General features: G+C 34.6%; 1 protein-coding gene and 1 long non-coding RNA gene across 6 annotated transcripts; one reads left to right on the forward strand and one right to left on the reverse strand.

Annotated features, from left to right (window-relative positions):
- Positions 1-673: 673 nt before the first annotated feature.
- LOC129928137 (uncharacterized) lies at positions 674-18,871 on the reverse strand. Of its 5 annotated transcripts, none has more exons than XM_056040925.1 (3): positions 18,051-18,871; positions 4,406-4,736; positions 674-3,534 (listed from the first exon to the last, which is right to left on the reverse strand). In XM_056040925.1, the coding sequence occupies exons 1-3, from the start codon at positions 18,231-18,233 to the stop codon at positions 1,808-1,810; spliced, it is 2,241 nt and encodes a 746-aa protein (XP_055896900.1). In that variant the 5' UTR covers positions 18,234-18,871; the 3' UTR covers positions 674-1,807. The 5 variants fall into 5 exon arrangements, with proteins under 5 accessions (XP_055896900.1, XP_055896901.1, XP_055896905.1 ...); XM_056040926.1 differs by having other exon boundaries at positions 4,415-4,736; positions 18,051-18,864; XM_056040930.1 differs by lacking the exon at positions 18,051-18,871 and adding an exon at positions 6,130-6,259.
- Positions 14,962-21,262, forward strand: LOC106063069 (uncharacterized). Its single transcript, XR_001216932.2, has 2 exons — positions 14,962-15,147; positions 18,990-21,262. It is a non-coding gene; the product is annotated as an uncharacterized LOC106063069 (long non-coding RNA).
- The last annotated feature ends 4,086 nt before the right edge of the window (positions 21,263-25,348 follow it).

Raw genomic sequence — 25,348 nt, forward strand, 5'->3', positions numbered from 1 at the left:
ACTTTGTGGTGGTTGAAAAACATAACTACATTACTAAATAGTTCTGGGTTTAGATGTCAGAATATTTCGCGCTTTACCTAATTACATGTTACTGGTGAGCTAAATCCTGCTTGCTACACCATCTACTCCATAAAACCTTTAATGTACTAGTACCAACAGAAATATCTTACAAGCAGGAGAACTAATTTTGTACCTGTCCCATCTTTTGTATGTACAAGTTTGAATGTATCCCAAAAACTGTAGTTGGGAAGAATTTACATGGTCTATTACTTATGAGAAATGCAAATCACAAAAATGATTTATTAAATATTTTGGAGATCTTAAGTTGATATTTAACATTTCCTTTTAAATGTTTTTCTGATATAATAAAATCAAGTGTACTAATAATACTCTTCTAGATTTAAACACAGTATTTGGTTTACTAATACGCATCGCCCTCACACCCCCCCCCCCTTTTTTTTTAAACTATTAAAATGAATTCAGAGCAATTAGTGAAAATATTTTTCTCTACATAGAGGTTGAAAATAAAATAGATTGGAAAAAGAATAGACATTTGACTTGATTATTGCAGTCCCAAGTGCTCTTATTCTAAATGAAAATACTGTGCAATATGTGTCACTAGTGGGAAAAAAATTTAGATTAACTTTGGAAAAAACAAGAACAAACCAAAAAATTATATTAAAAATGTATTTTATTTGTAAAAATTAATCTGGTTCTTGAAAATTGTACACAGTATCTGATTCTTTTTTAACATTTAACTTTATAACCAAAAAAAAATGATATTCAATTATCATTTCCATATCATGAAGAACAGCAACTACACCAGTACTTGGTAATTATGCATGGCGTACTGATTGTAAGTATTAGTGGCCAGGATACTGTTTGCTAAGAGTTAGTGGTCAAGAAAGGTTCATACTAAGTCCTGGCCCATAATACTAACAAATGTATCGTTTCTGTTGTCATAAGTTGAGCTTTGGCTATGTCAGCTGTTTCATTGCTACTTTGACCCCCCCCCCCCCCCCAAACAATTGTTTAAACCAATGAAAATGCAAAAATTGATAGATGTTTTTCAAAAGTAATTTTTATTTAAAAAAAAAAATGATATACCTACATTTTAAAATATCCATCTGGATTGTTTAGAAAGTCGGCACACTAAACATGATTATCTGACAAATAATTTAAATATTACCATTCTAGCTTATAATGGCAGATGATGTAAAGGTCATCTGTTTCACTGACCTACGGTTAACACAAGGACCAACCGCCTTTATTTTTCCCCAACTAATGCCAGGTACCCATTAGAGCTAGGTGGACTAAGAGGCACCCAAAGATCCTGAAATTGAAAAACACAGTCTTCACCAGGATTCAAACCCAGGACTCCCAGTTCTGAAGCCAAGGGCTTTACCACTCAGCCACTGCACCTCCTTTATAATGTAAAGAGAACTTAAAATATTTGCACAGCAATGATTTTTCTCAAAATCAATAAAAAAATTATTATTAAACTAAATTAAATACAATTTATCAAATTAAATTAAAAAATAAATAACATTAGCGCTTGACTAAATGTATAAAAAATAACGTGTTATTTAAGCTAGAAAAACATTTTTTGGATCTCATAATTCACAACATATGGTACCATTTGTTTTATTCACAATTATTTTATGGGTTTTCTTAACTATGAAAATTTAATTTGAATAACACTATGGCAATGAGACTTAGCAAGTTAGTGGCATTTGTAGAACAAGACTACTCTTCACTACAAGAGAAATATCAGCAAGTTAATGATGAGAACTTTGCCGTAATTAAATTAATTAGTTTCACCAGGAGGGACCAGTTTATATTTAGCCGTCTCACCACCACAGGACATGATGTGAGAAATAAGCTGATCGGATGTTCTCTTTCTGTGGATACAAAGGTACCTCTCCTGACCTTTGCCCCTGCTTTTGCTCTGCAGTTTGAACTTCCTGGATATGTCATGTATCACCTTTCTCTGCTCTGAGCTAAATTCATTTGAAAACATGAGATCTTCCTGGTCACTGGATGCAGCATAGTTCTGAATAACTTCCCTTACTCGCTTTCGAAACTCACCAGTGACTCCATTACCTGCATCAAGACCAAAACCCTGTCTGTTAAACACACTGGTCAGCGTTATAGGTTCTGAAATACCAGACCCATCTTTGCCAACACCACCCCCTGACCAACCCATTTTTCTAAGCATCTTATTTCCAATGTTACTATTGTCATTATAGATGACATTTGACTGCTCATTGATATGGCTCAACATTTCCTCTTTGGTAACTGTAAAATCTGAGTCTACCACCTTTTTTATTTTAATAGTCCAGCACAATTGTCTTAATTTTTTCAAACCTTCAGCTGCAGCCTCATTTTTAGCCTCAGGCTTCGTTACACCTTTCATGTCAGCCAAAACTTTACCCTCTATTTTCAGTATGCATCGAGAACAACCATCACCACAGGGCAAATAGTCATACTCTACAATCATCTGATTAAATGAAGCACTTCTTTCTAAAGTGCAAGTAGGCCGATTTTCTGAGTCAGGCATCAGTGGTTCAACAATTACAAAATCTTCTATTGGCTTGAACTCCCTAAAAAAATGTTGCTTCAAATTAAGTAAATCATTATTTGTAGAATCCTCTCGTCGCTTCTTTGCAGTATTTGTTTCTACTTTCTCTGAGTTTAAAGTTGGGGACAGTGTGTCAACTCTCTGTGAGTCAGAGGAAAAAGGTGTTACTGATGCATGCAATTCAGCACTGGATGGATCATCAAGGTTGACTAGACGAAGGTAAGGCATAAAAATCTTTTGCAAAGCAGCTTCATAAGCATGAATCCTGGCATTCTTCATTTCATATTCTTCACCTGAAGCTATCTTTATGCCATTCAAAAAAACATGACATATAACTGGATTATTGTTTTTCTTCTTGATTTTGTTCTTGGATCGTGTCCGAGGATTTTTACTGCTTGTAATAGTGAGAGGCACTTTGTTAACTGCTGCTTGCAATCTTTCTATCGTGTTGAGGCTTAAAAAGTTTTTCAGAGCCATTACTTCATAGGCCAACTTTCGAAATTTAATGAGATTAACATCTTTTTCCGCTTTCCAAGCAGCAAAGTATTCCTCCTTGGAAAAGAGTGGTTGTGCAGTTGATACTTTGGAAGGTATTTTGGACGTGACAGCCACTTCAGTTTTAAGCTGTTCAATGTCTTGTGCTTGAACAGATCCAGCTGCTTTGTCATCAATATGATCAGGCAAAAGCAATAAAGGTTTCACCCAGCTACCACTGTCCCCTGGATTGTCAACCCTTTCGAGCATCGTCATCTTTTCTTCTGTAGAATCTCTTGTTTCTATTTTCTGATTGTCTGGACTGAGACTCTCAGAGGCCTTGACAAATTGTATTTCTTTGCTTGACGCAGCTTTACCCTTACGCTTCCTAGTTCCACTCAAAGGATGATGGTTATAAAATGCATTAGACTTTGTTTGATACACATTCTCAGTCTGGCTGTTGTGAGTATCTGCATTGTCTGAAATTCAAGCAAAAAAAGACAAGTTCATATTTAACTATTCACATGTACATTACTCGAATGCGTTATATTTGTTAGGCATGGGTGTTAATTTTATTTTTTTTGGCAGCCTAAAGGAAACAGAGAAGATGAATTTAGTGTTCAAGTGATTTTTATTTGGGAAACAATCATTAATATAAACATATGTTTATATCACATCATTGGTAGTTTAAGTTAGTATTCATCAGAACAAGACCATGCCAAATTAGATTGCTGAGATGCTGACATTACCAATAATGACTTCTGCTAATATGCTTTAGGTTCTCAATAAGACCAGAAAAGATAAGCAGTGACATAGGCATAGAAAGTTGTGTTAATATTAGAAGATATTACGTCATTGTTTGTTGTTTATGTTTTATGCGAAAGCAAAGAATCGGACGGAAATAAAAAGTTAGTTATATATGTCTACCTTGATAAAGACAGTCTCGTTATTTCATTATTAATTAGTAACGTCTACAGTAATTTATTATTAATCTGTGACTACAGAACATGGATGTGATGATAGCTTCAAAAGGAAGGATGTGTTAATATTAGAAGATATTACGTCATTGTTTGTTGTTTATGTTTTATGCGAAAGCAAAGAATCGGACGGAAATAAAAAGTTAGTTATATATGTCTACCTTGATAAAGACAGTCTCGTTATTATCATTATTAAATAGTTACGTCTACAGTAATTTATTATTAATCTGTGACAACAGAACAAAAGTAGTGAAGTGACTAGCTTTCATTATTTTTATTCGATATTTACTTTATTTAAAAAGATATAAATACAATATATAGATCTATAATAAGAATGCATTCTAAGGAATCTTTAAAGAAAATAATTAATTACTTTTATTACCAGAAGCTTTAATAAATGATGCAGAATAAATTTCTTTTCTTGCTGCTGCTTTTTCCTTCTCCACCTCTTCTAAAATACCAGCACTTCTTTCACTGAGCTCTTTCATTACTTCCAGTGGATATGAACATCCATATACTGCAACATTTACAAGACAGCGAGAAAGGCAAAGAAGCCTATCAAGACTCAGACTGTCAAAGTTAGATAATAGAAATTTCCTTCTAATACTCCACTCAGTGCTGCTTTCAAATTCATCACGAAGATTATCTACATCTAATGATGGTGGATCTTTAGCCATATCTTCTGCTGGCTGAACTTTTCTACGCTAAAAGAAAATTAATAGATTATTAGTAAAATATTATAAATAAAACAATGTGTGTGCGTGTTTGCATGTGTTACAGCCAAAGCCTGAAATTGTCCAATTCGCAATCTGGCCAGCCCTTTCCCTATTAGCCATTTTTTTCTTCAGATTGAGAGGCCAATGCTCAAAATGACTGGCCTTTTTGCCACATTTACAAGACAGCAAGAAAGGCAAAGAAGCTAGAGATAATTGGCCAGAGTCATGAGGAAATGATCATAAGGAGATTTTGTGAGGGTTTTATTTTAAATACCATAATGATAATAACATGAAATATTAAAAGATCTGTCTAATTGATTTATTTCAGAAAATTATCAATTTGTATTACTTTTTACAACAAGATGATCATATATTTATAAAAAGACATTTCGAATTACACAACAGATTGTTATTTTTAAATCTGCATCGATTTGTTAAGCACTTGTATCTAGTGTAATAGCATCGGCTGTGGCATCGGCCTTCGTTCAGTAATTGTAGAGATGCAAACAAAACTAAGTATGTATAAGAACTTTTCGTTGTCTAGAATTGATATATATATATATAATATGTCAACTTTATTAAACAACCATCATTGTAACTTAACAGGAAAGCATGCATATTATATAGAAAAGTATTGTGCACACAGGCGACAGTTAAATAGACTATTAGATAGTATCATAAGTATGCAACATTTGGCACCTACAGCATAATTTTGCTTCTTGAAGTTCTGTCGATAACTATATTATATATAATATATAGATCAGTATAATCTATTCTATAGTCTATAGTACTAGCTTTCCACCAGCTTTGCCTGTGGATTTGTTCCCAGTAATAAAATTGAGTAATCCCAGTCCCAGGCTAAGTAGATCTATCATCTAGATTCTAGTAAGTAAGTATTGTTTTAAATGTTTATTTTTTCTAGACTAGAAGTACTAAGTAAGGCCTATGCTATGGCTATGTTAGTATGTATGATTACTATGATTATATGATCTAGATCTATCAGAATCTATCTAGATCTAAATCTAGATTCTAGATCCTCTCTATTCTCTATAATATATAATTATATAGACAATATTTTTGAATATACTATTTTATATATACATCTACATCTATATGCTAGTACTAGTAATAGTATTACTATATAAATATAATATAAGTCTATATTATAAAATAATATATAATTATATAATAAATAATAGTATAACAATTATAATACATCTAGAATTAGATTTATAGATCTATATTACCTAAAATAATAAAGATCTAGATCTAGTCAATTCTAGTCTATATAAATCACTAGATCTACTCTAGAGACAGTACTCGTCTCTGACTATTGTTTACATGTAACCGATATTTGTTCTCAATGAAAAAATGGACATACTAAAATACGAAAAGTAAAAGTTGAGAAGCCGAAATGGTTCAAAATGACACAAATCTAAATAATATATAAACTCTAGAAATATGGATCTAGAGGCGCCGTGGTATAGCGCTTGGCTTAGGAATCGGGGATCCCTGGTTCGAATCCTGGGATTTTTTAAATTTAAGATTAGTCGTTGTACTGGCCACATGACACCTTTGTTAACCGTGGGCCACAGAAATACATGGTCTTTTCATCATCTGCCCTATAAGATCTAGATAGCAAATTTCGGTTACAAAAACAACAACAGATTCCAATGTGTTATAATCTGCATTATGGGTCATTATACAGAAGCTGTTGCTGCTTTCCCGTCTTCTTATTTGGTAGAATGTGGATTCAGTGCAGATATGCGAGCCTCGAATCGTCACAAATAAAAAAAAAAAAAACAACTGAGCATACATTTGTGGTAGTGGAGATTACCAGTTGCTACTTACAAACATTATAAGCTGATCTATAAATAATTTCTTAAATGTCATCTAAGTCATTACTCTTCCCCCTCACCCATTTTATTTTAAACAAATTTATATCAATAAACAATCCTTGAACAAATTTTTTTTTTTTTTATTGGTAACTCATGTAGGCCTACTATGCATTTATATATGTAGGAGTCTGTTATGGCACGTTTTGTAAGGGGTCTTATCTTATACAATACAGACGTTACTTCAGAAAAGAAGATGATTAGGCTAATATATACGTCCTACACGTCATGCATCTAATCATGCATGTTAACCAATGACTTATATTCTGCCAAGTCACTGGTTTTCCTGGCTGGTTCAGGCAAACCATTCCGTGCTCTAGTGGCACTAGCGAAATTAAGAAGGAACATTTGTACAAATTTGGCATATGGAACGAGGAATGTGCGGTAAAACTTTACATCGCAGGACCCTTATGAAGAATGTTACGCAAGTGGCAGCACCGCGCTGTCTATCGCTACGGTAATCAGGTCACAAGGTCACTACCGGCTAGACGGTGTCGGTAGTATCATGTAGGCCTAATAGTTCGTGATAGATCTAGTCATTCGCTAATGATATGAAAACTCTGGATCTATATTATGTAATAAAAAAAATATTTAAAAGGCTATAAAAAATAAATAATGAGAATGAATTAATCTTTATTTTTTTAATTTGTTTTTTTTTTGTTTGTGTCACAAATGTATGGTACCGTTATCCTATATATGTACGGGTTATAGGCCTATATATATTTATATATTTTTGCTGACACTATTTATTTTTTTTAAAATTATTATTTTTTAATTTATTGATTTAATGTAATTTTACTTTAAAATTAAAGTAAACCATAGTCTATGAAGTAAACCAATCATATTGGGTTTCGTATATGTGCAACATATTCTTTATTTTATTTTATTATATTTATCTGAAATCCACGCATTTTCAATAACAGTAGCTAGATGGGTATATACCGCTAGATGTTTATGAAGAGTAGTGTGTAGCCTAACATATGCTCGCCCCTCCTCCTTTCACATTCTGGACTTGGAACCAGACAACGGAGGAGTTACCGGCATTTTAACTAAAATGTAACTGTTTTTTTTTTTTTTTTTTATTTAAAGCCGGTAGAGGAGACATATGCTATACAATACAAAGGCTCAGTGCTGATGTAAATGAAATAAGTTGCAGCTGCATTTAAACCGTATAAACGAATATAGATATAAAAAAAAGAGATGAAAGCTAAGCCTAAACTAGAAGATGTTCAAATATAAGAATATTTGTGATTCAGTTCTAACGTGTGGCTCTCAAGCATAAAATTTAAGAAAGTAGGCCTACACTGGAGTCACAGTGGAAATAACACGCTAAAAATTTACCCCACAACTAAAAAAAATCCAGTTTCATTGAACAGTGGTCTTATTTCTGCCAGATCTCTACAAATCTTTTTTTTTTTTTTATTATTTCAAGTTGTGAAATCCACCGTAAAACATACAACGCTCAAATATTAATTGTATAGAGGCTTTTGTGTAAAGAAAGATACATAGATTACCATGACCATGATGTCCACTTTTGTCTTCGGGAACCGATAATAAATGAGCGCTCGGTATTAATTTGGGATAGACATAGTTTCGAGCTACATCATTAATTGTATGTATGAAGAATGATATATTTAAACTATAGCGACTACTTTTATGTCCACATAGGCTTCGCAAATGTCATAATTAAATTAAATACTTATTTCAGCTACACTAGAGTGAGACTAGAAGCAACTCTAAGGCTTTTACATAAAACCAGTGAAGTGAATTGATATCAACTGTATTAATAGATAATGATAACATATGTCTCCCCATTTTCTACACTGATGTTTAAGTGAATTACAGCTAGGTACCAATTTATGATCAAAGAAATATTTATAGATACAAAGTCAAGTGACGTAAGTTGTAACTTCCAATGTAATAAAGTAAGCATTAAGTGAATAGGAAACTATGAAAAAAATAATCAGTTGGGAAAGTGAGAAGCAGATAAGCTAACGGAATCTATTATGTCATGACATGAAACTATATGAGACAACTAAAGAATTGAAAAGATTGAAACTCACACTGGGTTTTGTATCCGAATCAATCAGGAATAAAAAATTGAAAGCGACGATGCGATGTTCACTGTTGGATAGCTTGATAATAAACTGCCCTAACTAAAACGTGGACACGTGACTTAAGACAAACAAACCAATCATGCAAATCTGTCGTGGGTTATCCAAATGTGTGTGATTTGACCATTTAAGTGAGGGTTACATGAAAAAACAGCAGGGGGAGGGATGGGTGGATGTTGACAGTCTAGCATGTGGCGAGGGAGTTACGCAACATGTCCATCTGTCTTATATGGCCTGCGGGCTCATGATGTATTGTATGTATTGAGTATGTAAACCTACATTTAGTACTTAAATAGATTCATGTATCTTCAACTGTATAGCTTTTAAAAAGAAACATTTTAGATATATAGACAGAGATGAGGTAGAGAGATAAAGGATAGATAGATAGATGGATAGAGAGATAAATAGATAGAGAGAGAGATAAGTTAGACAGAGAGAGGATAGATAGGTAGAGAGAGGGATAGATAGAGAGAGGATAGATAGGTAGAGAGAGGGATAGATAGAGAGATAGAGATAAGTTAGACAGAGAGAGGATAGATAGGTAGAGAGAGGGATAGATAGATATATAGATAGAGATAAGTTAGACAGAGAGAGGATAGATAGAGAGAGAGGGACAGATAGAGAAAGGATAGATAGATAGAGAGAGATAAGTTAGACAGAGAGAGGATAGATAGGTAGAGAGAGAGATGGATAGATAGAGAGAGAGATGGATAGATAGCGAGAGATAAGTTAGACAGAGAGAGGATAGATAGGTAGAGAGAGAGGGATAGATAGATAGAGATAAGTTAGACAGAGAGAGGATAGATAGGTAGAGAGAGAGAGGGAGGGATAGATAGAGAAAGGATAGATAGATAGAGAAAGGATAGATAGATAGAGAGGGATAGATAGAGAGAGAGAGAGAGAAGTTAGACAGAGAGAGGATAGATAAATGGATGCATAGAAAGAGAGATACGTAGATTTTGTTTATTTATTTAGCTAATTATTAGAATAATTAAATAAAAAGTGTGTTTATTTAAATAAGCTATATAAAAATCCCATTTGTATAGTTATTTGAAACATTTTCACCATTTCCTATTTATTTTCTACGCGTGCTTTACTGCCCCGTCGGCGTTGTGTCTTACCGTAACCAACGTATAGGATCTCTGTTCTCCGGCGCAATAGTTCTTCTCACGTCTGCTATCAAACTCGCTAGACGGTCGGCCATAAAACACGGACATATTGACTCTCCCCCCCCCCCCCCAATAAAAAGTGGGGTCAATTAGCCTGGTAAGGGGATGGTATCAGCATCATACTTACTTCTATTCGGTGCTTTTTTTTTTTCTAAAGAAATAGGTGCCGGTACTCACTAATAAATTAATAATAAACGTTAAAATACAAGAGAAGTAATATTTTTTCCCAAAATTGAAAAAGGTGCCGGTACGCCGTATATACATTCTATTTACATACATGCGAATGTTTGCTCTTTCCCTACGGCTATGTGGCTATCGCCCTCTAATCTTGTCCACTTTTTTTTAACATATCTATGCCATCCAGCAATTAAGGTCAATCCTCTTAATACCTACGTCGTTCCTTTCCTCCATTTCTCCCCATTGGACAGTTTGGCACATGACATAGCGCTAGACAGAATGGAGCCCCCCCCCCCACCACCTACCAACCCCGACCCACCCTCACAGACACCTAAGTAATAATCTCATTTGTAAGTGATACATTTTGTTCAACAGGCCTGTTTGTAACTTTGTTTTGTTACAGAACTATAATTCCAAGCTCTAAACAAAAAAAAAATGTGGGAGGAGAAATTAAGTGGACCAATTAGATTATACTCTAAATTTTTGGCAATTTTAGGATTCAAGCATAAATTGTGAGTGATAGTCCCAAATGTATTAATACAATAGAAAATACACGTCTTGCCCATCTGCTTCCTAATTGCGGCGCCATATATTCCTGGGCCGTCCCTATCTTTCTCTTTTTAAGTCTGTCGAGTATGATGATAGTCAGTCTGTTGTAAATATTATCCTTCTCTTCCTCTTCACTGTCATTTGTTGTTAAGACAATATCTAAGTTAATCCTCTTCTTCACTGAATGGAATGAGGCTGTTATTATCCGTGCTCCATGCGCTTCTCATCCTATAAGTGCCCTCTGAGCCCGCTTAGACAGCATTATACCGTAATGTGTAATTCTTGGAGGATCGTGTTTCAAATCAGGAGCTTTGAAACTGGATACAACAGCTCCCTGATTGACCCTTTAGGTCGATGACCTATGCTGGTAGCTCAGCTTCAATACTCACAACGTCATCGCAGGAGACTTTAATGCTAAGTCTCAGCAGTGGGGCTATGATTCAACCGACTCGTCGGGACATAAAATCCACGAACTTCTAAATAATTCTAATTTGTTCTGTCTGCAAAATAAACATACTCCCCCAACTCTATACCATACCGGAAATGGCAGCCAATCTAGACCAGACCTTACTCTAATCACAGCTAATTTAGAATCACATACTCAGTTTCAAGTCCTAGATGACATTGGAAGCGACCATAGACCCATACTAGTCACAATTGCCCTCTCAGAGGCCAGTGGTGTAACCCCAAAAGCCCCGCGTAGATGGAGTTACACCAAGGCGAACTGGCCAGCTACGAGGCTGTCCTGTACACTTTTCATAGCCTTTCTTAATGATTTGCCCAGCTCACTACGGTCCAAAAAACTGCTATATGCTGACGATATTGTCCTCTGGTCAACCGGGAAGAAAGCCGACCAAATCCAGGCGGCACTTCAAGCAGACCTCCATACCATCTCCTCGTATTGCGACAAATGGCAGATTCAGATAAACGTTGCCAAAACGACCTGGTCCCTGTTCAGCCTAGGAATCGACATCCTTAAGGCTCCATTCGAGCTTCAACTCGGTGGGCTGCGACTCCAGCGTGAAAATACGCCAAAATATCTAGGGGTGACCCTGGATAGAAAACTGTCAATGCTCCAGCACGCCCAGGAAGTTGAACGAAAAGCCTCGGAGAAGTTAGCGTTACTAAGAAAGCTGGCCAGCACAAAGTGGGGCGCCAAAGCTGACATGCTACCCACCTCAATCTTAGTGCGACAGTGGAGAGAGAGGAACCGCATCAAAATGCGATCGTTCCTACATATAGCGGTCAATTTGTCAAATTCAGCTGGACTCTCCACTGATAGAATCCCTATTAGGAGAATCAGTACGTGCCCTCCGTGGAGGAGATTGCCGGCCCCACAAATAAACCTGTCCCTGATAGGGCAAGAGGGAGCCACCAAGAGGCGATTAACACCTGCCATTCTCCAAAATTTGGCATCCATAACTATAAAATCCTACCCATCAGATGCCATATTCTGTTATACCGATGGGTCGGTAATGAGAGACCCCGATAGATCGGGGTATGGGGCCCTTATTGTCTACCCGACCGGACTGAACCAGATAGGCTCTCTGGTCCATGCGGCTACGCTGCATGCTCCATGGATGCCGAACTTACAGGGATAACTAGGGCGTTCGAGGCCATTAGGGCCCGAATGCTCCAACGCGAGACTAGCGCCACTACGGTGGTGTTGGTCACTGACTCTCGCTCCAGTCTCCTAGTTATGGGTGGCGGCGGGGGAGGGTCGCCCGTAATAGAAGAGGCAATCGGCGCCGCAGATAACATCCGCCGAGCTATTGGAGCTGTCGTTTTTATGCAGTGGGCGCCTTCACATTGCGGCGTGAGGGGCAATGAAACGGCAGACGCCCTCGCAAGGGAGGGTGCAATGGCAGCCACACACCTCGAAGCACCAAGCACGTACTTACAAGCAACGGCACAAATCCGAGCACTCATTCATGAGAAGTGGTTAAAATCCTGGGAGGAATCCGACAGAGCACGTGGTGTCTGGCAGCGCATGCGTCACCCAGATCGCGACGATCCATGGTGGCGACTGAGGAGGTCAGAGCAGTCAATAGTTGCGCAGTGCAGGACGGAACATTGTCCTATTGGGGCATACTTTGCCCGGTTCCGCACTAACTTTGACTCCCGATGCCGTCACTGTGGAGAGAGCGTCGAAACAGTGTCGCATGTCTTGTACGAGTGTCCCCAGCTCCGCGAGCTAAGGGGGGACTTGCCTGTGCAGTCACTCGACTTGTATGGTAGCTATGAGGCACTACGCCGGACGGCTAAGTTTCTTGCCAGAGCACTACGGGAGGACTAGTCCTTCCTGCTCTGATTTTTCAATAGGAGTTCATCTCAGGTAGCTCAGCTCGACCAGCCGATTGACTCAGAGCGGGCCATCTGGGCTACAGGACTAGAGGAACTTTGAACCATTTTTTTGACGCACCCTGTAGTTTACCCTTACGGCTCAGGCCCCCCCCCCCACAAGATACCCGCCCAGGTCCCCGCGCACTGCTGGATTTGAATTTTTCCATTCACTCCAAGCACACCAAAAGTTACCTAATTTAGTTGGCGTCTATAAACCTTTGCATTTTATACTAGGTTCACAAACTAGAAAACGCACAGCTTTGTAAACATTTTATAGAGATTTTTGGACGTGTATCTTAGTTTATTTCGGCTTAGCTTAGTCGAGGAGTAGAGAAAATCTCAAATATTTGGAAGTAGCCTATTCCGTAAAAAAATTATCTACTTATATGATGCTAGGGTCACTTGACCTAAACAATAAAGAACTTGAAAAACCAAACAGCGGACCTGGAAGAAGATGGATCTCCAGCTGTTCGGCGCCAGGATTATCCGACCTTCACCATCATCAGTACAAGGAACGTCAAGACCATTTACGAGACTGAGAAAACTGCAAGTGGCAGCAAAGATGAGAAACATAAACCTTCATCTTAAGAATCAGCGAGTCAAGTTAGACTCTCTCCAACTGTCCCCACGTCTTGCCCATCTGCTTGACATCTGCTTCCAAATTGCGGCACCATATATTCCTGGGCCGTCCCTATCTTGACGACTACAGGTATAAACAAATAGTTTGAGAACATCGCGCAGGATGGACAACAGGACAAACTGAGCGTGCTGGTACGAACCTCGCCGATAGCGAAAGAAATGAAGTTGCCATAAAAAAGGGGATGCACAAAAAAGCAGCCCTGTTAGATAGCCCTAAAACAGGAGCATTCAGACATACGAACAGTGGCTAACTTTGCCGCTTCGGAATCGGCTTACTTAGTAGGATCCGATTGTTCGTGGACTCAAAAAGAAACACAAACTAGTTTTTCATGTGAGTACATTATTTACATCCTTTGTCTTTCAAGACAGAAGGAGACATATTACGGTCGGCAACTTCGTCATGGTTAACAAAATGTCCATTTGTAGCGTACTCGTAATATAAAAATCCAGTTATGGATTTACGGCAGTACGTCAACCCTGTCCTGTGCCTATATTTCCGCAAACATAAAGATATACAAAATACACATTTTTTGCTTGCATATTTAATAATTATAATTATTTTTTAAAGTAGAAAAATAAGATTACATACTCTAAAAAAAAAAACGAGAGCAGAAAAAAATGTATTTCAATACGTATTTAAAAGAAACAAAACAGTTAACACACGATTAGATTTATCACGATTAGATTTATAATATTATTTTTTTAGCAAAGATACGTAGGTCTGTAATTAATTAATAATATATTAATTAAAATTCCCCAATTAAAAACATAAAATACCATTTAAACATTAATAGTTATTCCAAGAATAATTTGTACAAAAAAAATCTAAATCTATATTACATAGATCTACGATTTAACGTACTAAAAGAAGAGAGAGAGAGAGGGCAGTGACCGGGCGCGCTCTGCGCGCGAGCAGGTGAGGTCACGTCAGTACGTCATCATACGTGCGGATAGACAGCTGCCAAATAATTGACCTGAAAAACTAGGGTCCTGCGATGTAAAGTTTTACCGATTATACTTTGGTGTAATCAGGATTTTATTCGGAGAGTGGGGTTGGTAAAAATGTGTTTTTTTTTTATCAATCATATATTACATTATAGTTATTATTATAATATTAAGAGCGAATTTAAAAACGTAAACGCTCTTACAAAATGTCACCAGTTTGACAAAGAATTAAGGAATTAAGGGGTGGTTTTTAAAGCGTTTCCGTGGGGCATCTCTGTTATGTCGACCACCTTTCAACTATAAAAAAAAAACACAGGACTTTTGCATTTATAGACCTAAAAGTCAACAAATAGAAAAAAACATAGCTAGACATCAGGAAAAAACTCTCATAAAAAAAAAGTTATTAAAAGTTCAATCTAGACAAGGGAGATCATAATGCTTGTCAACAACATGTCCCCAGTTTTAAGTTTAAGTATTGCACTATTGGGTCAGGCTAACTAGACATCTTAGGACATCTATTTAAAATAGATCTATTTATATTAGATCTAGTGATATTACTAAATTCATTGTAAGTGTAACTGTGGTATTAGTATTAGTTTAGCTTAGGTTATTTCTTAGTTTAGAAATCTAGATTCGCCTTGATTAGGTAGTCTTTAAGTCTAAGTCTAGTGTCTAGTCCTAGTCGATAAAAAAAAAATAATTATAATCCTCCATAAAATGATAATGATAAATCTAAAAATAAAAATGGCATAAAAAAGAGAGATCTGAGTCAATCTCAATCTGACTAATCTGAGCAGTGAGATCATCATTCTAGAGTAGATTATTATGTAGTATACTGTATACTTATTACTTTTATAGTAGATCTAGATAGTTAAGATAGTCTACTAGTCTAGGACTCTACGTCTACGACTACTATGATTTCTAATATTTCTTATCTAATCTAGAATATTCTAGAATCTAGAGTAGTTTTTATGCTATTCGGACACCTATACTCCTATAGCATAGGCTATACTATCTTTTATCTAATAGGCACTCTAGCCACTATAGGCCCAAATTAGAAAGTTTGACTTTGACGTCTTTGACAGTGCATTATTTTACAATGGTTCGACATAGTCATAGAGAAGAAAATGAAGTATCAAAATATTCTTTAGTTTAAGTTTAAGGAGAATAAGGATGATTAATACTTATATTTGTACCCCTAACTGGGCCTAACCTATATTTGTTATTATATTTAAGGTCAAAGAGGCTGTGTGTTTTATTTAATTCTGACAAATTTGACCCACATTATTTGATTCCGGACACCATAATTTATTTCGGACAGTCTCTATATTTAGGCATCAATAAACTAAGAATTTAATTCTATATTAACATTTTTACTAAATTTTAAGACCCCAGGCATAGACCCTCACGAAAAATCATTAAGATGTTTTAAAATTATGCATAAATATGAACACAAAAAATAAAAATATGAACACACTTATTCTACCTTTAGGTCACTGGGATACTGACTTCTATACCAACTTTTAGACTTATTTTATGTTTGCATGATTAGATGTGTGTTGAATGTTTGTGTTTTTTGTTTATTAATTTAATAAATTTCTAATACAGATGATCTTTTGTAGTATAGTACAGGTTAGGATAGCCATTTTTGCCTAACTGAATCCTCTCTATAAATCTAGATCAAGTAACTTCGTTCAATGTACCAAGCTCACTCCAAACATTTGCCTCATTTATTCTATGTAAAAAAAAACAACAAACAAACAAATATAATAAAAGATCATTAACATTGATGTCCAAAACTATCAGTCCGAAATAAATTTTGGTAAGAAAATCGTAATTTAATTCGGACACCCTATTAATTTTTTGTATGGAATCAAACAACTTGGCTTATCCGGGTAACATAGGAAAAAACAACAACCTGACTTACAAATTTGAAATTCATATTTCTTACATAAAAGACAGCTAAATGGAAGGAAATTGGGTCAGAATTATTGGATAATGGACAAGCACATTATGCAGCGCGCTAGTTTTATAATAAATATTAAAATAATTATTTTATGACCACAAAAACAGCGAATGTCCGAATTCATGTAATGTCCGAATTAAATAAACTACTAGATCTAGATAAGATTAGATAGATCTAATCTAAATCTAGCGATGACAATCTAGTTTATCAGTATCAGTCACTTATCTAGTCTAGATCTAGACTTCATTATGACTGTTATGTAAAATATATATTTATAGTAAAATCATTTATATACTATAAAATATAACTATAGACTTATAGACTGTCACTATAACTATAGTCAGTATAGTGTCACTAATACTATAGTTAAACAGTAGATTTATATAGTAATAGTGTAGTGTTACTATATCTAGTGCACAATAAAATTTGAATAAATATGCGTGCTTGTATTTTTGCCTTTTATTAAAACCTTTTTAGAAAAGAATGGTACTTTAAAAAAAAAATATATCTATAAATTATATAACGGAAAATCTTACTTTTATACTTATACCAATAAAGTTTAAAATCTCATTAAATTAACATTTAGAATTTCACATTTCTAGTAACCAAAGAAATAGAAACAAAATTTTTGGAGTTTTATGAAATGTACATGCTTGACTAACCATGCCAGTGTATTATTTTCTTGTCTGACCACTCGACAATAAGCAAACACTATTGCATAACGCACAATGAAAAAAACACAGGGTAGTCTTGTAGTATCATCGAATACACACGTACAGTACACTAGGCCAACATGTGTATGTCTACCTGACCAAGTCGTTAAAATCAGTCGGACACTATTTTTTGTTCAGGGAGGGTGCAATGTGGATTAAGATGTGTTTTTTTTCTAGAGTTGGTTATCCTAATGCTTTTAGATCTATATAGGCCTAACTGTCAATTTAGACCTAGATCTCAATAATAAGTCTAGAGACTAGAATCTCTATTATATCAATATAGATACGTTTCGGCTTCATGTAAGAATTAAGCTATAAAAAGGGTGTACTTGATATATTGATATTCCTGCAGTTAATAAATTATTTTTTGCCTCAAATGAATTGATTAAAAACCACTAAATATTGACCTAAATTGCTAATCAGATTCCCACTATAAACAGAAATTAAACACCACCATGTGACTTTGAAAAAAATTCTAAACAACCCCATTCATAATATTGCATAGAGAAGCTTTTGGCAAAAGATGTTTAACAACATTTTTTAATACTGCTACTTTCAAGTGCAGATATTGACTCCCATAACTTCTACTTTACCCTCTTCAAATGTCTGTATTATATAAGATAAGATATAGAAATATAGATAATATTAAGATATAGAAATATAGATAATATTATAGTATATATACTATATTATTATCTATATTTCTATATCTTATCTTATATAATACAGGCATTATTTCAAAAAAGAAGTCATGCATATTAATATTAATATATATATAAGAGAACAAAATACCAATGACGGTGCCTGGTTGTGCAGTTTGTGAGCTGTACTTTCGTTCGGACTTCTCAACGGTCCTAGGTTCAAACCCTGCCTGCTCCCATCCCCCATCATCCTGGGGGAGGTTTGGACTAGGAAGTAAATTATCATCAACTCTGAAGCAACTTCCAAAACACGTGTAAAACATTTTACAGACATTTTAAAAACATTTTACAAGATAAATTTAGAAATGGGGACGGCGATGTGTACAAAGGACAAACTTTTTGTTGGCAGGGGGAGGGGGATAAGTAAAATTACTAAAAGTACTAAAATTAACAGGCCCAAAATATGAGAGCATGTTGATGTTGGGTCTTTCCAAATCAAGTAATAAGTTTATGTGGGAGAAATGTGAAGGTTAAAAAAAACAAAATAGGGGTTCCAGAGAGTGAAATTTTATTGTAACAGCTACACTGATTCACAGGCATTTTACGTAGGTAGATTGTTACAATCTGGTCAATTTAATTATAAAAAAAAGGGGTGTTCAGGAAACAGAAAGTGGGCCATGAAATTTCATAGTAAGAAATACAATAATTCGCAGGCTAAAAAAATAAGTTAGTTTGATTATTAAAATGAGGCCTGTTTATTAAAATATAAAAAAGAAAGCTCAGAAGGGGTGTTCTGGCCATTATAAACAATATAAAGCCTAGGAACAAATCAATGGACGTAGCCAGTGTGTACTGCTAGTAAGTTATAAAATCAATAAGAAGTGCTGTGGTATGTAAAATTAAAAATTAAGCACACAAGAATTTTAATTTTCCCATTTTCTTTTTTATGACATGGAGACAAAAAGTATGGTTCAATATTTTTACAATACTGGTAGCTTAAAAATACATGTTAACCTATGGATATATGTTATAATAAATGTATATATATATTTATTTATGATAGCTGAATTTTTAAAAAATTATTTTTAAGGATAAAGTGATGAAGGGTACAAAGTCCAAAACACTCCAGCAGATGGAAACAACGACAGATGAGCTGCCATCAGTTGATGTGGACGCACTTCGTGATGAATTTGAAAGCAGTAGTGAATGGAGAATCAGAAGAAAATTTCTACAGTCTAACTGTAATAGCCTGAGCCTTGACCGTCTTATCTGCCTTTCCCGTTGTTTTGTCAATGTAGCAGTCTATGGTTGCTCATATCCTCCAGATGTCATGAGAGAGCTGAATGAAAGAAGTGGTGGAATATTGGAAGAGGCTGCGAAAGAACAAAAGTCAGATGCACAACAGAATTACTCTATGTCATTTGTAAAAGGCTGCCAATAGGTTTCATTTTTTGTTGTAGTCATTGTATGATTTCAATATGATATGATTTAGATTGACTTAGAGAAGAAAATATCTTTTTTACCCAATTACATGAAAGCCTAAATGCTACTTATTAATGCCAATGAAACTCTTGACTTGCTTTTTCCCAGTTAAACTAGAAATTGTTTAGAACATACTAATGTTTTACAAACATTACACTTAAACATTTTTTACAATGGATGCTTGAACTATGTTAAAAAAAACCAACACAGTCAAACAATCAAATATTGTAGCTCCATATTCAGTATCCTTTTTTTTTTTGCCAAATATATATATCATATAATAATCTAGTATTGCCTGTATTGTTTAAAAAAACAACAACAGAGTATATTTTTACTTGATCTCCTGCTATTGAACCTATTTTTATTTATCTCTAAATTTTTAACATAAACAAGCTTTTTTTTTTAAACATTTTATTTGTTCTCATAAATTTTGTACTACTGTTAGTATTGTTTTTATTTTTATCTATTTTTTTTTAATTTAATTTAATTAATTAATTAACAAAAACAAAAATCCAACATATTTTTGGTAGAAGTTCTCATTATTGTTCTATTTGGTAGGGAACTATAAGTTGCAGTACCAAACTTCAAACTAATGAGAATATTGTTAGCCAAGTTTTGAATAAAAACTGATTATTTCAGTGGTTTATTGACTTTTAAAGCAATGTTAGCCATACTTTATATATATATCAGCCCGCATCACCCTTTATTGCGGAGTATTTATTTGCCACCAAAGTAAAACTAAAAGCAAAACGCAAAGCTTATATTTGAAGAACAATTTCTAATGACATCTGGAAACATATTGATACAGTATATGCAGATGAGGCAGAATGTCAGGCAATTTTGAAATTTTAAACTTTTGTCCTTATTTAATGTCAGGAAACAGTCAAAATTTGGGGAACTAAATATGTTACAGAGAATAATAGTCATAGCTTGAGGAGCTTGAGGAGTTTTTAGACTTAAGTTACTTGAATCATAAATACTTTGTACATTTTGTAAATATATTAATACTACATTGAAAGTAAAATATTTCATGTCTTTGTTATACATTATTTGTCTTTTAAACAATTGATACCGTACATGATCATTTTTGAGTAGGCTATGGAAAAATGTTAGAATAGTCTGGCATTCAGTGGACTTATTTTAAAAGTCTAGGAACCCTGTAGTATATGTATATACAAAATCAATTCCTACGTTTGGTTCAAATAATAGGCCTAGATTAAATTTGGGAGGATTGGGGTGGGAGGTCGCCTTATGTAAAAGGGACATTACTGACACTTGTTATTTTTTAAAAAATGTACGATCTAATTGTTAGTTCCCATGAGTCCATTAAGATCTTTATGAAATTTTAACAAAACTAGTTGTTGCGCAGCACCAGTTTAGGCGCTAATTTCAGCTCCATAGAATAATGAAAAGTCAAAATAAACGAATCAAATTTTGCCTTTCAGTTGACGAGAGAGCAAATTGTTAGGAATTTAATCAACATTTAAAAAAAAAAAAAGGGAAATGAAATTGAATGTACAACTGCCAATATTCTTGTAACTCTGTACTACTACAGCCTATCAATACTTCCTTTAGTTTGTACACTTCATACACCAAATTGTGTTAGCTATTTATAGTTTGCCCGCAATAAATGAAAATTTTTTAATGTAGAAAAAAAAGCAAATTAATTTAAGCAAAGCATTGTATTTCAATACCTGTTTGCGAAACGTGTTATAGAGCTAAAAGTAAGTCTTGCAAAATATAGAGGAAACCAAAACATAAAAGGAATACTGAAAAGGCGCGTGCAAAAAAAAATAATTCAGAAATTCGTGCATTAAAAAAAGTTAAAATTGAGCTCTCAACTCATTTTATAATAGAAAAAATAAAAGAAGCAAAAATAAATATATTTTTGTTGTGTTTACTGACTAAATTGTACTGAATTCTTAAATTAGCAAAGGTTAGCGACAGACTCTAAGGGGACGATTGCAGCTACCTCCCACCATCCATCAGACCTGACAGAACTACTATTACTACAGAGTGGTGTCCGATATAATATAGGAATAGGCTAACATATAAAAATAACATTATTAATATAAGTAACCAATTTTATTAACGTTCGATTTTTTTTGTATAACAGTTTCGCCCTCCCTCTTCTCTATGGACCAACTAGTAATTTGTATTCAAAAATAGAAGATAAAAGTTACCATATTAACAAAAACAAAACAATACATAACCATCCACGCTAATATTTGTATGCTGTATTATCGTTGCAGTATACTAAAAGTCTAGGAAAATGTGGAATTCGAAGCATGTTATGATACCATTTGTAAAATGTATGAATACAATTAGTGCAAGATGATTAAACAGAAGAGAATTCCAAGACTAAGGTGAACTGTTCGATATGGAACATGGTGATCTTATCCTCCATAGCGAGGTGCGTTGGTTTTGGAAAATGAAAAAGATCAAACATGATTTTCTAGAAGGGAAAGATGAGCTGCACGAGGAAAGAGCAGTTTGGGTTAAGGAAAGTGGATGTTTGATTTAGCAATTTTAGTTGATGTTAAAAGCCATCTCAAGGTGCTCAATTTAAAATTGCTAAGCAAGTAAACATTGTTTGAATTAAGAATGGATTTAACTCTCTCTCCTGATTGACGATACCATCGTTGATTTAACCCCATTAAATTAACTTAATTTTTGGGTTCATAAACTTTGATTAGTGTTACATAAAAAGGGCATGCATATATCTCTACCAATTATAACAGTGTCTGATTACAATAAAAACGTTATTGAAGTATAACCTTAACAGGCTAGTGAAATACAAATGGGAAAAATAAATAATTCCTTCTGAGAGCGGAAAATAATACGGAGAGATAGAGTTAAACCTGCTGAACATTTCTTATCTGAAATGCTTAAATTTTGGCAAATGTGAACATTCAGCAGAACTAAGAAAATTAGCTTCAAGTTATGCTTTGAATTAGGATGTACTTACAGATACAAGTATACATTTAAATCTATGAAAATGATGAAAAGAACATACTGAAGTCGAAACTGTCAGATTTTAAAAACTGTTTGTGGTGTTCAGTAACGAATTGAACTCATTATTATACATTATTAGGTGAAAGCAAAACAAAGTCGAAAGTCTTATTAAAGTTAGTGATTTTTGGCCTGCATGTGATCTTATTTTGTACTTATAACTGTTGACAGAGTTCATATATTATTATTAGTAATTTTAGAAATAATTAAAATGATTAAATGCTATCTATTAAATAATAAAGAATGAAAGTGGCCCAAGAGTGTACGGCGCCTCTGAATTAGAAGGGAAACAATTGGCAAACTTAAGCAAATAGTTAAATGTTTAGCACTACAGGGCTTCAAAAATAGCAATACAGAATGTAAGGGAGGTAACACTACATAATGTAAGGGAGGTAACACTACATAATGTAAAGAAGGTAACACTACATAATGTAAGGGAGGTAACACTACATAATATAAGGGAGGTAACACTACAGAATCTAAGGAAGGTAACACTACAGAATGTAAGGAAAGGTAACAATACAGAAAGTAAGGAAAGGTAACACTACAGAATGTAAGGAAGGTAGAATACAGAATGTAAAGGAAGGTAAGAATACAGAATGTAAAGGAAGGTAACATTACAGAATGTTAAGAAGGTGTAACAAAACAGAATGTAAGGAAGGTAACACTACAGAATGTAAGGAAGGTAACAATACAGAATGTAAGGAAGGTAACACTACAGAATGTAAGGAAAGGTAACAATACAGAATGTCAGGAAGGTAACAATACAGAATGTAAGGAAGGTAACAATACAGAATGTAAGGAAGGTAACAATACAGAATGTAAGGAAAGGTAACAATACAGAATGTAAGGAAGGTAACACTACAGAATGTAAGGAAAGGTAACAATACTGAATGTAAGGAAGGTAACACTACAGAATGTAATGAAAGGTAACAATACAGAATGTAAGGAAGGTAACAATACAGAATGTAAGGAAGGTAACAATACAGAATGTAACACTACAGAATGTAAGGAAAGGTAACAATACAGAATGTAAGGAAGGTAACAATACAGAATGTTAGGAAGGTAACAATACAGAATCTAAGGAAGGTAAGAATACAGAATGTAAAGGAAGGTAACATTACAGAATGTTAAGAAGGTGTAACAAAACAGAATGTAAGGAAGGTAACACTACAGAATGTAAGGAAGGTAACAATACAGAATGTAAGGAAGGTAACACTACAGAATGTAAGGAAAGGTAACAATACAGAATGTCAGGAAGGTAACAATACAGAATGTAAGGAAGGTAACAATACAGAATGTAAGGAAGGTAACAATACAGAATGTAAGGAAAGGTAACAATACAGAATGTAAGGAAGGTAACACTACAGAATGTAAGGAAAGGTAACAATACTGAATGTAAGGAAGGTAACACTACAGAATGTAATGAAAGGTAACAATACAGAATGTAAGGAAGGTAACAATACAGAATGTAAGGAAGGTAACAATACAGAATGTAACACTACAGAATGTAAGGAAAGGTAACAATACAGAATGTAAGGAAGGTAACAATACAGAATGTTAGGAAGGTAACAATACAGAATCTAAGGAAGGTAACAATACAGAATGTAAGGAAGGTAACAATACAGAATGTAAGGAAGGTAACAATACAGAATGTAAGAAAGGTACTTTGATGAAGTAATAGTGAAAGTTAGGGAGAGTGGTGGCTGGGTGGTAAAGCGCTTGGTTTCCTAACCGGGGAGTTCGAATCTCAAAAAAATTTGGGATTTGGAATTTCAGTATTTTTTGGACGCCCCTGAGTCCACCCAACTCTAAATGGGTTTCGGACATTAGGTTGGGGAAAGGCAAGGTGTGGTTGTATTAGCCACACGTCATCGTGGCGGACACATAACACCCTCGTTAATTGTCAGTCATGATATACACATTTTATGTTTCATAGATTGAAAGGTCCGAAAAGGGTACTAAACTATTAACATAGTCAAAGCTAGTTAAAATAGAGGTATAAAAATCGTATTATTAGAGTAGCTATAAAAAACAACAACACTGTATTACATTTATGAAAATGCTAAAGTTTTTAAGTAATATTACAGATATAGAATTTAGGAGTTTCGGTATTGGATCTGGAATAATCATAATTTGTATAATATTTTTTTCCAAGGAATTCAAAACGCTGACCTGCACAACAGCAGACAATGGAAGGCATCATTTATTTCAGTAATACAAAATGGATATGTTCAATTTTTATGTCGGCCTAATGCTACTGCGAAATTGTTATTTCTATTTTTTAATTTTCAGAAATTGGTAAAGCATCTTGATAAGGCAGTTTATTTAAAAAGGGTGGACAGTCTTCTCTATCATGTTTTATTTTTTCATTAAAAGTGCCTATCTTCCCTTTCGGACTTTTTCGCATCGTCACTAGAATTAGTTGAACAATTTATGCTCATGTACATAATGAGAACTGGTGTTCTAGAAGTCCATTACATTGTTCAGTAGATATTTTAATAAAAAAAAAAGATTTTTTTTGTATTAACGCCTACATTAGTAATTTACCAATTTCATCTAAAACCATACAATTGTTTCTGAGTTTAGCTTAAGCACACAGTTACATAAATAAAATACACATATATAGCGCCCGGCGAACAACAAATTTGTCTGCATTAGTTGTGACAAAATATATTGGTCGCAGCTGGGTTTGCGTGGTCACGTGAAATACTGGGTATAAAAGCCAGCTTTTTAGTATTTCTGGTGTGCAAAATAATAAGGCTTATCTTCGAGTCGGAAGATTAATGAGGGATGCAGTATGTCACGTGGCTACGCAGCCCCAGCTGTGACATACATATTTTGCCACATCCGGGTCAAGCATAACCATTGACCGATGAAGATGGTCGATTAAGAGTTTCTTTTCGCCGTCTGCGTCTTTCCTCGGCAGCGGATTTTCTTTAGGTCTCAAATGTG

Source organism: Biomphalaria glabrata, chromosome 9 (genome assembly GCF_947242115.1).
Source record: "Biomphalaria glabrata chromosome 9, xgBioGlab47.1, whole genome shotgun sequence".
NCBI lineage: Eukaryota > Metazoa > Mollusca > Gastropoda > Planorbidae > Biomphalaria > Biomphalaria glabrata.

Excerpts from the sequence above, each read along its gene's own strand:
- LOC129928137 (XM_056040925.1), bottom strand. The coding sequence starts at position 18,233 with ATGTCTGTAAAATGTTTTACACGTGTTTTGGAAGTTGCTTCAGAGTTG. Across the intron at positions 4,737-18,050 it reads ACAACCAGGCACCGTCATTG|CGTAGAAAAGTTCAGCCAGC; the intron begins GTATTTTGTTCT and ends ATTTTCTTTTAG. Across the intron at positions 3,535-4,405 it reads TAAAGCTTCTGGTAATAAAA|ACAATGCAGATACTCACAAC; the intron begins GTAATTAATTAT and ends CTTGAATTTCAG.